This window comes from Contarinia nasturtii, unplaced genomic scaffold (genome assembly GCF_009176525.2).
Source record: "Contarinia nasturtii isolate CC-2019 unplaced genomic scaffold, AAFC_CNas_1.1 Cnas_scaffold_810, whole genome shotgun sequence".
In the NCBI taxonomy this organism is placed as follows: Eukaryota; Metazoa; Arthropoda; class Insecta; order Diptera; family Cecidomyiidae; genus Contarinia; species Contarinia nasturtii.
In genome coordinates this window covers 1,455,379-1,468,781 of record NW_022198157.1, presented here as the reverse complement: position 1 = coordinate 1,468,781, position 13,403 = coordinate 1,455,379, and the positions used below count along the sequence as shown (strand labels likewise).

General features: G+C 36.9%; 2 protein-coding genes across 3 annotated transcripts in view; both read left to right on the top strand.

Moving 5' to 3' along the window:
- Window positions 1–66: 66 nt before the first annotated feature.
- On the top strand, window positions 67–4,226 carry LOC116342094 (DNA ligase 1). 2 transcript variants are annotated; one of them, XM_031769588.1, is made up of 10 exons: window positions 67–220; window positions 307–372; window positions 702–839; window positions 910–1,335; window positions 1,410–1,806; window positions 1,938–2,025; window positions 2,165–2,342; window positions 2,473–2,674; window positions 2,746–3,597; window positions 3,695–4,226. In XM_031769588.1, exons 1-10 carry the CDS (start codon window positions 198–200, stop codon window positions 3,869–3,871), a joined length of 2,547 nt encoding a protein of 848 aa, XP_031625448.1. In that variant the 5' UTR covers window positions 67–197; the 3' UTR covers window positions 3,872–4,226. The 2 variants fall into 2 exon arrangements, with proteins under 2 accessions (XP_031625448.1, XP_031625447.1); XM_031769587.1 differs by lacking the exons at window positions 67–220; window positions 307–372 and having other exon boundaries at window positions 461–839.
- A 1,482-nt stretch (window positions 4,227–5,708) lies between these two features.
- LOC116342206 overlaps window positions 5,709–13,403 on the top strand; it is a 7,755-nt gene continuing 60 nt past the window's right edge. The window contains exons 1-5 of the mRNA XM_031769726.1: window positions 5,709–6,686; window positions 8,545–8,609; window positions 8,690–8,827; window positions 9,102–9,536; window positions 9,608–13,399. Coding sequence (XP_031625586.1) covers window positions 8,558–8,609; window positions 8,690–8,827; window positions 9,102–9,536; window positions 9,608–13,399 — 4,417 coding nt within the window. The 5' untranslated portion in view covers window positions 5,709–6,686; window positions 8,545–8,557. The remainder of the gene's footprint in view (window positions 6,687–8,544; window positions 8,610–8,689; window positions 8,828–9,101; window positions 9,537–9,607; window positions 13,400–13,403) is intronic.

Sequence of the window (13,403 nt, the reverse complement as noted above, 5' to 3'; positions counted from 1 at the left end):
ATATGCTCTTTTGCAACAACAAGACTTTGGCGCTCAAAACAGGCATTGTATCTGTCAATGTTGAATCATATTTGCGCGCACGAAGAAAAACATTGTGCGGCATTTGATTGTCATTGAACTTATAAATATTCTTAATAAACGACGATAAATAAATATTTTCTTTTCAAAACATTGACAAAAATATAATTAGAAAAAAAATGTCTCAACAACGATCGATTTTGTACGTATTAATTGCTGTGAAAAGATATGGTGAAATAGTGTTTCGATTCAAAAGAATAAACGGTTGCTTTGTTTGTGTTTTTTTAGATCATTCTTTGGAAAGCCCGCAACTGTCACTAAGACTGAAAGTGTCGCAAAGAGCGAGCCGAGCAGGTATTTCATGATTTTTTGTTGTAATTGCGTTGATTTGCCAAATTACCGTTTCTACGCAGCAAATCATTGTTGAACGCATGCAAAGTGTGTGCCATTCGCAACGTGGTTGCACATTTTATTTCGTTTGTATTATTTTAATTTGTGCATATATATAAAATGTATGCACCAAAATTATTAAGAATCGTATCAATTTGTAATCGTAATTTAGTTGTAGCCACACGTCAATTGTTATCTAGTCAACAATATTTACAATCACAAAATGTTATCGTTAATTTACAACGATATAAATCGAATGTTAAGAGTAAGAGTTTAACTAGTGTATTAATTAGTTCGAACAGCAGTCCCGATGACAGTAAAAATGTGTCCAAGGAAAAAGTGCAGAAAAAACGTCGTCGCATCATCAGCAGCGATAGTTCCAGCGATGATGGTAACAGTCCGGCCAAAAGTAAACCGGCTGAAAATGAGATGTGAGTTTTTTTTATTCCGAAAGAGCGTATATTGAAAAAAAATATTCGATAATTTTTATGACATTTTTAGGTCGCCGCCGACAAAGCGAAAATCAACAAGTACAGTTGTAAAGCAAGAGGAAATTTCGCCAGGTAAAGAGAATGACAAGAGCAAAAAGAATGAAACAGCAAAGAAAACACCAATTTCAACTCCGGTCAAAACCCCGATAAAAACTCCGAAAAAATCGCCGACCAAAACGTCGTCGAAAAAGAAGACACAACCGAAATCGGATACAAAGACAAAATCAAAGAAGACATCACCATCACCGGCCAAAGTTAAAGAAGAAAAAATGGACACCAGCCCATCTGAAGCGAAAGAAGAAAAACCAAAACCACATCCATTCTTCACCAAACCAAAGGATCAAGCGACCGATGGCAAACCAGATGATCTCTCATACAATCCAGGCAAAGCCAATTACCATCCCATCAAAGATTGCTTCTGGAAACATGGAGAAAAGTAAATAATTCAAGACATTTTTATACTCGTTGTAATTTCTAACCTCAAAACCTTTATATATTCGGTAAAAAAAGAACACCATACTTGGCTTTGGCACGGACATTCGAGGTGATTGAAGAGAATTCCAGTCGATTGCGTATGATTGAAATTCTGGCCAACTTTTTTCGATCGGTCATTGTACACAGTCCATCCGATTTGGTGGCATGTGTTTATTTATCGCTTAACAAATTGGCACCGGACTATGAAGGTTTGGAATTGGGCATTGCCGAAACGTCATTGATGAAAGTGATTGCAAACACAACGGGTCGTAGTTTGGCTCAAATCAAAGCCGATGCACAAAGCACCGGTGATTTGGGCATTGTGGCCGAGAAATCAAAGAGCAATCAACGCATGATGTTTACACCCGCTGCATTGACTGTGGACGGTGTGTTTACAAAATTAAAAGATATCGCAAATCTGAGTGGACATTCGGTGAGTGTATTCAGTAGGATTGTATTCATTGGATATTGCAAATAAAATTATTGTTTATTTTTGTAGTATTTTGCGAAGCTTTGTTGAAAAAATATAAAACAAACTAAAATATCATTAACACATCTTTGCAGGCAATGAATAAGAAAGTTGATAAAATCCAATCGATTTTCGTGGCATGTCGACATTCAGAAGCACGTTTCATTATGCGATCACTATTGGGTAAGCTTCTTGCCCCTATAGGGGCAATTCACTTAAAAATTGCCTTTCAATTATTTAATAATTGTTATTGATTCTTTTTCAATTATTTGTCGATTATTTTAAATTAATTCTATTCTTTTCTTTTGTGATTCTCCCCTAGGTAAGCTTCGTATTGGTTTAGCGGAACAATCACTATTGCAAGCACTGTCACAGGCCTGTGCCTATACACCACCCAATCAGTATGCAAACGGAGAATCATTCCCACCACAAGTGATTAATGCAAAACCAACAAAAGAACAAATTGAAGAGGTTGCTTTGACAATCAAAACAACTTACTGGTAAGCATTGCGATCGAATTCATCTGTAGCGATGAATTGTTTGTTTATTTCGGTTTTAGTTTATCAATCGAATGACTTTTACATAATGACAAATTATCACATGTACAATTGACGTAATTGTTTTCTTTAGCCAATGTCCGAACTATGATCGTATTTGTGATGTGTTGTTGAAACATGGTGTTGAAGAATTATTGGAAAAATGTCAAATGGCACCAGGCACACCATTAAAGCCTATGTTGGCTCATCCAACGAAGGGAGTTTCAGAGGTGTTACAACGTTTTGATGGCATTAAATTTACATGTGAATACAAATATGATGGTGAACGTGCTCAGGTAAAAACTCGCACAAAGACAAGATTTTTTTTTTTTGAAAATTTCAAAATGAATTCTTTTTGTTTCCATAGATTCACATTGCCGAGGATGGTACAGTAAGTATTTACAGTCGAAATCAAGAGAACAATACAACCAAATATCCGGACATTATCGCTCGAATCGGCGATGCAAAAGGTGCCGACGTAAAATCGTGCATTTTGGATTCAGAGGTTGTGGCTTGGGATGAAGAACGTAAGCAAATTCTACCGTTCCAAGTGTTGAGTACACGCAAGCGTAAAGATGCCGACAAAGAAGAAATCAAAGTGAAAGTGTGCGTTTATCTATTCGATTTATTGTACCTTAATGGTGAACCATTGGTGACAAAACCATTTGCGGAGCGTCGTCGTCTGTTGTATGACAATTTCAAAGAGGTTGAGGGTGACTGGAAATTTGCCACCTCACTCGACACCAACGACATCGATGAATTGCAATCATTCCTAAACGAATCGATCAAAGGTAACTGTGAAGGTTTGATGGTGAAAACTCTGGATGATACATACGAAATTGCCAAACGATCGCGAAATTGGCTCAAATTGAAAAAAGACTATTTGGAAGGTGCTGGAGATTCGTTGGATTTGGTGGTGATCGGTGGATACAAAGGCAAGGGCAAACGAACTGGAACTTATGGTGGTTTCTTGCTCGCATGTTATGATGCTGATAACGAAGAGTATCAATCGATTTGTAAACTTGGCACCGGGTTCAGCGATGATGATTTGGTTAAACATTCGGAATTTTTGAAGCAACACGTCATTCCATCACCAAAGTCGTATTATCGCTTCGAATCGTCACTTGAGCCCGATGATTGGTTTGACGTTGTACAAGTTTGGGAAGTACTATGTGCTGATCTCTCACTCAGTCCGGTTCATCAAGCAGCCAAAGGCATTGTAAGTTTGTCATTCGTTTTTTAATCATTTCTTCCACAGACCAAACTGATCAACATTTGATTAAGATTATTTTTTCATTTTCTTTCGATGCGAAAAGGTTGATCAAGAGAAAGGAATCTCATTGCGATTTCCCCGATTCATTCGTATTCGCGATGATAAATCCGCTGAAGATGCAACATCCGCTCAACAAGTTGCTGACATGTACTCGAATCAAGATCAAATCAAAAACCAAGAAAAATCCGGAAACAAAAACATTGAAGACGATTTTTATTGAGGCCCTACTCGAATTTGCGTTCAATTGTATTTTCGTTATAGTAATGTTGGTCATTTATTCACTATATGTCGGTGAATGAGTTTTTTTTTGTACTAGTTAATAAGGAAAAGTCAAATTATAAAATGAGAATTGTTTTGTTTAGTTGAATTTGGAATTCATATACAATTATTGCAAATTTTTTCATTATCATTCGTAAATATTTTTTTGTTCATTTTTGTTTCTCATTGCGGATCCAATGAATGTAAGAATGTTGTTCTTCGCAATCATTTCTAAACGTAGTCCTTTAGTATATATTGAAATGCGTAAATAAATAAAAAAACAAAGACTCCCTGTTCAAAGTGACATAAAATGTAAACAAAAGCCGAGTTTTATTGTTTATATCTTCTTTTTTTTCACGGATATCATAGTTGGGTGATGACTTTCATATATCGTGCGCGTGGTTCATACAACATAAAAACGAGTAAAATGTTTGGAATGCAAGAGTGAGGCATTGATCATCATTTTGGCACATATTTTTTGCAAGTGCGCATGCGTTCGCTTATTCATTCGCATATCAGAAATTCTCTCACATGTTATGTGATGCGATAAACAATAGCCGACGCATTGGCTGAAACTACTTGATTTGTTTCGACATTTTTTTGTTTTATATTCAAGATTGAATACCACAGAGCACAGACACTTTTGAAGTGAAACACCCGATCAAATGGCATAGACTTTAAGCACACAATTTGTATTTGACGTGTAGCAAAACGGTCGGCTTTTATATTTAGAATGATGATTTGATAATAAATGCTAAACACTTTTAATAACATCGATGCCAAAATAAACATTTGTAATAGGGCGTTTGCAGCGCCAAACATCTGAAACACAAACGAATAATGTGTATATATGACTATTTTAGGATCGATAGAGAATATTGATCGTCAAGGATCGCGAACGCCGTTAGTCACGGTAATGTGATGAAATGTTTTAAGTTTTGCAACACACCTGAATGCGAACAGTCGAGACCGATGAATTTATTTAAGACGATATATGACCCACTCAATATGAACTGGGTGTCGAACGATGATAAGAATGCAGGATGTTTCTTCTCGATTAAATGTATTGACGCATATACTTCTAGTACGAACACTTCACGATTAGTTGAGAGTTAAAATTTATGACTTTTATTTACAACATCTGTAAAAGTATTGCCTATTCATTTGATCTACCTACCATGTAAACCTTGAAATAACAAACTCCCGCGAAGGGGTTACTTTGTGACCCAGTTCAACGTTTCTGAAAAGTAGCTTGTAACTGAAAATAGAATGAAAGAGATAAAAAGAAATAGGACAAATGATGAAACCGGTTAATCCGGAAAAAAATTGTGCCAAAACATTCCGTTCATAAAATATGCAAACAATTTCATGTGGTAAAAAATTAATTTTCGTTCGATTTAAATTCGGTCACATTCCTTTTACACATTTTCAAAATCTGGATAACACAAGTGCAACACACTCAGCACAAACTACCGTTGTAGTTGTTTCATACGATGGGATGCCGTCAAGCAGCCGTGTGTTACTATTGATTTTTTTGATCGAAACAATTCAAAGCTCGTATCAGCTTAAAACGTGTGGCACAAAGGTAAGAGAACGGGAAAAAAATTGATCATGCATGTTCACACTTACGAACTAATCAGTTTGCGATAGATCGGTGGTGGGGATTTTGTCGAAGTTATAAATAAATTTTTGCGATGAGAATATTGCCGAAATCGAAAAAAGGTATGACTGGTCCGAAATGAGTGTGATGTAAATCGCGATTTAGTGTGAGCGAGTGAATAAGTGAGTTGGTCCGAAATTGAGAATCGGACAGTAATGTGAATTTTCGAATAAAAAAGAATAAACAGTTGAAATATTAAGCGTTAAAAAGACGGTCGTGCATAGGCAGGAGCGCAGTTTTAAAATTAACGTGTGAATTATAGAGAAGCGACCGCAAAAAAGAGAAAGAGAGAAAGAGAAATGTGTGCGCGCGCTTATCTATTGCCTTGCTTACTCACTTCGCAATCCAAAATCAGAGAGAATTGAGTCGGTTGACGAGAAGAGTAGCGTAGTTGTGAACGCAGTCATTAGAACGCAGTTGAGAACGCAATAGGAAAATTGTGTGTGCTCTGACTGTCGCACCGGGTGTGTGTGAACTTTAAATGGAGAAAATATATTTTTAATTTATCCCGTGTCGTGTGTGTCGTTTCGTGGACACATTTATTCATTGTGTGTACAGCAGTTACTCATCATACACAAAATATCATATAGTTCGAAGCAAAAAAAGAAGAAAACCAAAACTGCATTCGCTGTGCACACAACGTAATAAGAAGAAAGTTGATCTTTTTTCCGCTGCATAAATTCTTTTATTTTGATAAATTGCACGCAGTTTGTCATCAATCTTTTTTGAAAGCAAAAGAAGTGAGTGAAAAAACGGTTGTGTGCGTGTTCATGTGAATCTTTCTTCGCCGTAACAAAAAAAAAGTGCATGTGATTTTGATAGAAACGGACAGTGCGCTGTGGCTATTTCTTTCACATAAAAAAAAATTTGCCGAAGAGAAGAAAGAACGAAATAAAAGTCAAACAACACAAGATATTTTCAATTTTTTTTTGTTCCTTTGTTTGCCTGACTTGCGAAATTCTCGCGAACCAAAATTGGTGTGAATGCCAACAACGTTTTGCGACGATACAGTTTTATATATATTAAGTAAGAAGCCAGCGACGACCAAAACATTTTTTGAATTAGTCATCCTCATCAGGAAAGTGAAAGCGAGCACTTATTTTTAATATATATATATGTAAGTATACCCAACGAAATAAAAAAAAAACTATTTTAAAGAATATTGCAAATGCTGTTGAGCATTAAATAGAAAAACATGAATATGTATAGCATGTGGTAGCCAAGCATAAATGCTTGACAGTGGAATGTGAACAATGCAACTATACATAGAAATAAAATAGTGAAATGAAGCTGAACGGAGAACAAAAAGGTTAATTAGTTCAAACAGTCAATAAGTCCGAAAAAAATTACAATAAAACACTTGAAAGCAAATTACGCCGTAAATTGAAATTGCATCCGGAACGGCGGGGAAAGGAGTGTAACCGTTCCAAAATCATTGAATCATTTTGTCTATCGTTTTTTTTTCATTTCATTTCAAACGTAAAAATAGTTGAAAATCATTCAAAAAATATTCAGATCGCCAATCGGTATAGCGACGCAAAAAGCCCACGCACAGCCTTTATTCGAGAAATAATCATCATTCAAAAAAAGAGCAAAGAATGGGGAATATATTATATTTTTCTTCCTCAAAGCCAACGTAAAAAAGAGAAAGAGACTGTATCGCGTAATAGATTTCTATCGTAGATTTCAAGATTGAGTGACTGTATCACAATTTTGATTCGTCATCGCCTCGATTTATTATTACATCTTATTGCAGGATATTGAACGAAATTAGATTGCATTATTGACGGTGAAAAAAAAGAAGAAAACATTTTTTGTCGAATAATTTTTAGATGGATGAAAATCAATCGCAAATATCGAGTATTTTCACAAGTCAAGCGCCGTTCGATGTTCATTAGCCATGAAAATGAGTAAAACGAGATCTCATCTCCGTGATATTTTCTGAAACTCATATTTCACACTGAGTTTGTACGCGCCTGAACGAAAAACTTTGCGCAAAGTGAGAGAAAAATATTAAGATGTCAAAAAACAGCTCTTTTTTTAAGATCGTGACAAGGACGTGTGAACAAACGCGATAGAACAAAAACACTTTTCGTAATATAGACAGCACACATTTCCACTCGATCCTTCATCGAAATGATATATAAAAATATTCTTTGGTTCTCTATCTCACTTTGATCGTGTTCGTTATATCGTCGAGCGATTGCACATATTCACAATGTAAATTGTCTACATTTAAATGCGATGAAACGAATGGATCATATAAGTGACGCCCGATGTAACCTTAAATTTAAAAAAAAAAACCGCAGTTTAAAAGGACGATCACTGGAATACAAATTACGTGCTCATTTCAATTAGTTATCACGGGAGAAACCATCTGCATCGATATGTGACTGTAAAATGCGATTTTTTTCTTCTTCTCCGTTTCACAAAAATAAATTTATCGGTTGCGGTTTACTAAAAATAACATCCATTTGACTATTCATGCTGTAAGGCAATATTCCTGCACTGAATGAGATGAGAAAGATGCTCATTGAATACGGAGAAAGAATCACGAACTCATTCAAGGTCGTTGAATTATCGTACATTGGTGAAATGTGAAGCAATTTCGATATATGGTGTTGGTTGTTTTTGTTGTGTGTGAACAAATCATTGCGCAGAATATTACGACGCTGGCACAGCACACGAGAAAAAAAACAAACAATACATTTCTATTCATCGAGAAAATCATGTGGCACACAACGGTTGTTGCCACAGTACACGCTCAATCATAATGTGATTGAGTCGTATAAATAGTTGTTTAATTAGTTCCTGTTATTTTTATACATTGACTTTTTTGATTTTTAAATAATTTCGTTTTTTTGGCAAAATATTCATGAATCGCAGTTTGTTTACTTGTTTTCCTGATCATTGGGTTTTTTTCCCACTCTCCCTCTCTTCCAAATTTTTTTTATTTACGATCAACTGATCGCCAGATTTAGGCGTACAATGAGCTCGAAGCAACAACAACAAACGAAGGCACCGACCACAGATAAAAATGGTAATCATATTTCTCTGAGCAAAGTTTACGAACAAATATTAATTAACGACATTTATTGTATTTCAATTGATATTGTGCAGTGGTCGAGACAGCCGATGCAACCATTGACGATGATAATAAGAGTGATAGCGAGTACGAGTACGAATACGAAGAAATCGAGGTTGAAGTCGACGATGATTATGAAGAAGAAACGGGAAGCAAGGTGATGATTTCTGAAGGTCAGTGCACCAATCGTACTCAACATTCACTTTGATACATGCCACACCATTTGACAAAGTTATTTTAATGAAGTAGTACTACGTGATCAATGATCATTTTTGTTCCTATTACGTTTTCTCTCTCTCTCTCGTTCGATGAGAAGCAGAAATTATTTATTTTCATTAAAATTAATATCAAATTAGTAAAAAATTTATTGCCAAAATTAATTGCGCTGAAAATAGTTCACATAATAATTCATATAAATTCAAATATTGAAATCATTTTTGTTTTTAGTCGAGACAATTGTGCCGAAGGAGGAAAAGAAACCTCAGGAGACGCTTGTCTTGAAATCGGATGGTACGACACAGAAATTGATTCAAAAATCAAAGATTTCACGAACGTCAGTGAGTCAGGATAAACAAGTGAAGACAATTGTTAATCAAGAGAGACAGATGAAACAGGAAAAAAAAACAAAAGTGGAAAAAGTTGAGAAAATGGATATGGTCAACGATGCGGAAAAGCAAGAATTGAGTGATAAACCACGACTGGGTCGAGCATTGACGAGTCAAGAAGAATCAATTTTGTTGCCGCTGCTCCAAGGATTGTTGGCTGCAAATGGAAACGATTCACCAAAGGCAAAACCAGAGAATTCATCATCGCAGAATAAAGAACCATCCACGAGCAACAAGAATAGTCGATCCAATTCGCTTGTCAAGAAAAACGAAAACAGTAAGCGCTACTTGAAGGTGTCTGTTGTCAGGACAGTTTTTAAATTAATTCTATTTTCTTTTAAATTAAAGGTGAATTGGCAGAAGGATCTAATATTCTTGTTGAATTATCGACAGCATTGAATAGATTACAAAATACATTGTTAGAGGAAAAAGAAGTGGTAACCGATACACGGAAACGGAATACAATTTTAACGCTTGTTGCGTGGTTAAAACGTGTCTTACAAACGTCGACCACCGACAATACTGAAGCGCAGCTGTTTTCACTTAGTGAAATGTTGCCAACCGAATTATTGCTAAGCAAACTCATGCCACAGCTCACCAATGGCAATGATAATGAAAAAGATGGACCACAGCAAGACAATCGCTCCCCGTCATCGAAACGTTTTTCACGACAGAAAAACAATCGCTTTAATACGGTTGGTGTGAGCAAAGAAGAATTGGCCGATGCTCGATTGTATTTGCAAAAGAAACTTTTATCGGAAAATCTTGCAACGTCCGCCTCGAAAGTGGTGCATGAAAAAGAGCAACAAGCAATTCTCGATGATGATGATGATAGTCGACGAAAATCATTGAACCTGACCTATTCGAATGATTTGGATAAAGATATTCGCAGCATTTTTCGTGAGAGTAAAAACTCATTTTCAAAATCGATTGATCTTGTGCCATCGCCAGATGATGTGAATCTGAAACATGTGTTCCCAGTAACACGAATTGAACAAACGAAAACGTCTCCGTCGGCACCAACAACAACATCAGCCACACGAATTGAGCAAACGAAGTCGGTATTCCGACGCAAATCGAATCCAAATTTAAATAACGCCACAACCGATTCAGACGACGACGAACCAAATAACCGAAAATCAAACGGTTCAATTACCAATTCAACCAAATCTATGAACAAATTTGCATTACGTAAAATAAAAATGAAACGGGCCAATACAATTGATATACCAAAAGAGCAATTGGCCGAATTGAATTTGAATCACAATTTCTCCGATTCGGTACAACAAAATAACTACGCACATGATAAAACAGTGAATGATATTCGTCAAAATATTACGTCGAATGTTAACAATGAGCTGGATAAAAATCATTTGCCCGAATTTCAAGTGAAATCATCGAATGATAAAAAGTTTATGGCATTTTTGAATAAGAATTCAGATGAAAATCATAGCAGCTATGTGAATCCGTTGAAAACAGCATTGCCCGTGCAAAAAGCCAATTGGACTAATAAATTTGGCAATTTGAAAAACTCATTCGAACACAACGATGCACCACAATTGCCTGTGTCGCCGAAATTGAGCAAAAAGAATAGCTTTACACATGCACCCACATCGCCGTTTAAAGTGGTTCAAAGTAATAAACCACCACAAGTACCAAATGGCGTTCATCATCATCAGTATAACAGTCATAGTGTGCACAATAAAGTTGCCGCCTTTCAAGCACTCGATAACAAAGGACAGCCGCCGCTAGCAAATCCGAAACCACAACTTCGCACCCATCAATCGGTACCATCATATCCAACCGAAGATAAAACGTTTTCAATGTACCGTGATCCAAATGTACATGTAAAGCCAAACGAATGGCAACAAAATAAATACGCATCGGTCGATAGTTACATCCAAAATAATACCGTCTCGCCAAAAATATCGCAAACATCATACAATCCACTCTATGTGCCATTGAACAAACAATCGCCATTAAGTCCGACATCACCACAATCAAATCAAATAACACCGAAACCAATGATTACAGCATCACCAAGTGATTTTCCAACGTATACATACACCTCCACTGATTACACGCAACCAACGTGCGTATCAACATTTGGACCGGAATCGGTTGTATCGCCAATTCAGAATGTTACTTCGCCGGTGATCAAAAATACATCGCCAGTAATTAAAACCACCATTTTGCCGGATACAAGTTATTTAAAATCAAAATCACCGACCAAAAGTATGCCACCACTGTTGGGCTCATCGAGATTGTCCAAACAAATGAAAACAGTGGATTTGTACAGTTCCAATGAATATCTCTCTGAACCGAACACCTATTATCGGTCACCGCAACCATTTTCACCGACCTACGATTACAGCTATCCAATGAGTAATCACGATTCGCGACGTAGTTCTGGTGAATTTATGGCAACATCACAAATTATGAAATATCCACAATGTCAAACGGCAACCGTTGTGAATAAAGTCACCACGCGATACGAAGATGAAAAACAAGCGGCTAATTTACGAGCATTCTTGACAAATAATCGCAATGAAAAACGTAAATCGGAATACAGTGAAAAATCATCAGTGTCACCATTGTCCGAACCGAACTTTAGCCATGTTAATGAAACCTATGTACCGCCTATGGATCCCGGAATACGCATAAAAGCGAATAATAACTTTGTTTCGATGGAAAATATTGGCTCTACACAGTTTGTAACACCAGAACAAGGAGCACCGATTCGATTGCGTAATAATACATCTTATTATGGGTCACACAATCTTCTGGTTTCAAATCAAAATGAATTCATACCGCCAAAAACACAACAACAATTTCTGAGTAAATTTGATTCAAGCAAAACGATTGACAAATCGAAGTCGATTGCGGCTCCGGTCCGATTGAATAGCTATGGTGGGCAATATATCCAACCGAAGGTTGAACAACAACTAGATTTTAGTAAGCCCACGTACGGTAGAAAGCCCACGAATGACATTCAAAATAATGTGGTTAATAATAACATAACGAATCTGAGCCGAAGTAATACCACCACACATCAACGCGTTGCAAACTATGAAGTTAAACGAAAACAATCGCTTCCTGCACAAAATTCCGATTTCTTTGAGTCTGAATTTGATCAATATCAAAATGCACAAAGTAGTAGTACTTATTTACCATTTGGTGCATTGAAAAAATCTAAATCAACACATACATTGGCGTTGCTAAAACAATTTGAAGATAAAACGAAAACAGAAGAGGTTCCATTGCCATCGTATATTCGAAGACCAACGTTTGAGGTGCCCGAAACGAAACCGATTGAAATGAAACCCAAGTCAATTATTAAGAAAACACCGAAAATTGAAGATGCAATACCGATGCAATCGCTTCCAAAACTAGTTCAACAACCGTCGAAGCCAATTCAATCAGTGTCAACACCGGCACCGCCCATTCGATCAAAGAGTCCACCACAAATTGCACCAATTTTACGAAAAAGTCCGCCAAAACTTGAACCGATTGTAGCAAAGAGCACACCCCAGGTTCGACCAAGAACTCCATCGCCACCGCCGCCTCCGATTCGAAAGACTCCACCAAAGAGTGCTGTGGTTCGTCCTCCGCAAAAACTTCAAGCGCCCGAAATTACCGAAACTCCATCGTCACCACTTGTTGAAGATGGTCATATCATATATCCGGGTCAAACGGCCGAAACAAAGCGTCGTGTTCAACATTATGCACAAACACTCAACGCGATGCTAAATCGCAAATCGATTGTTATGGAAGACGACGAGGAGGAGGTTAGTGATAAAAAAGAATCACCAAAGGGTGGTGTACAACGATCAAAATCTGGTACACTATTGACCGTGCCAAAGCAATACGAAAGTGCCATTAAACGTTCAGAAGTTTTGGAAAAAGAACGAACTGTTGCTGCATATTTTGCGGGCAATAAATCACCGCAAGGTTTACAGCGTTCATCATCACAACACAGTGTACAATCGTCGACGTCGGTGCGAACAGTTGAAGAGCAAAAATCAAATACCGTTTCACCCATGGAAACGAACAAAGATTCAAAATTAACGGAATTACGAGAAACAAGCAGTCGAACTACAACAACAACCACAAAATCGGCGCATCATTTGAAAATTTTGCGCAA

Bases quoted from the DNA above. Each gene is read 5' to 3' on its own strand.
- LOC116342094 (XM_031769587.1), top strand. From the start codon at position 529: ATGTATGCACCAAAATTATTAAGAATCGTATCAATTTGTAATCGTAAT. The intron at 2,343-2,472 runs GTAAGCATTGCG...TGTTTTCTTTAG, and splicing joins ACAATCAAAACAACTTACTG to CCAATGTCCGAACTATGATC. The intron at 3,598-3,694 runs GTAAGTTTGTCA...CGATGCGAAAAG, and splicing joins ATCAAGCAGCCAAAGGCATT to GTTGATCAAGAGAAAGGAAT.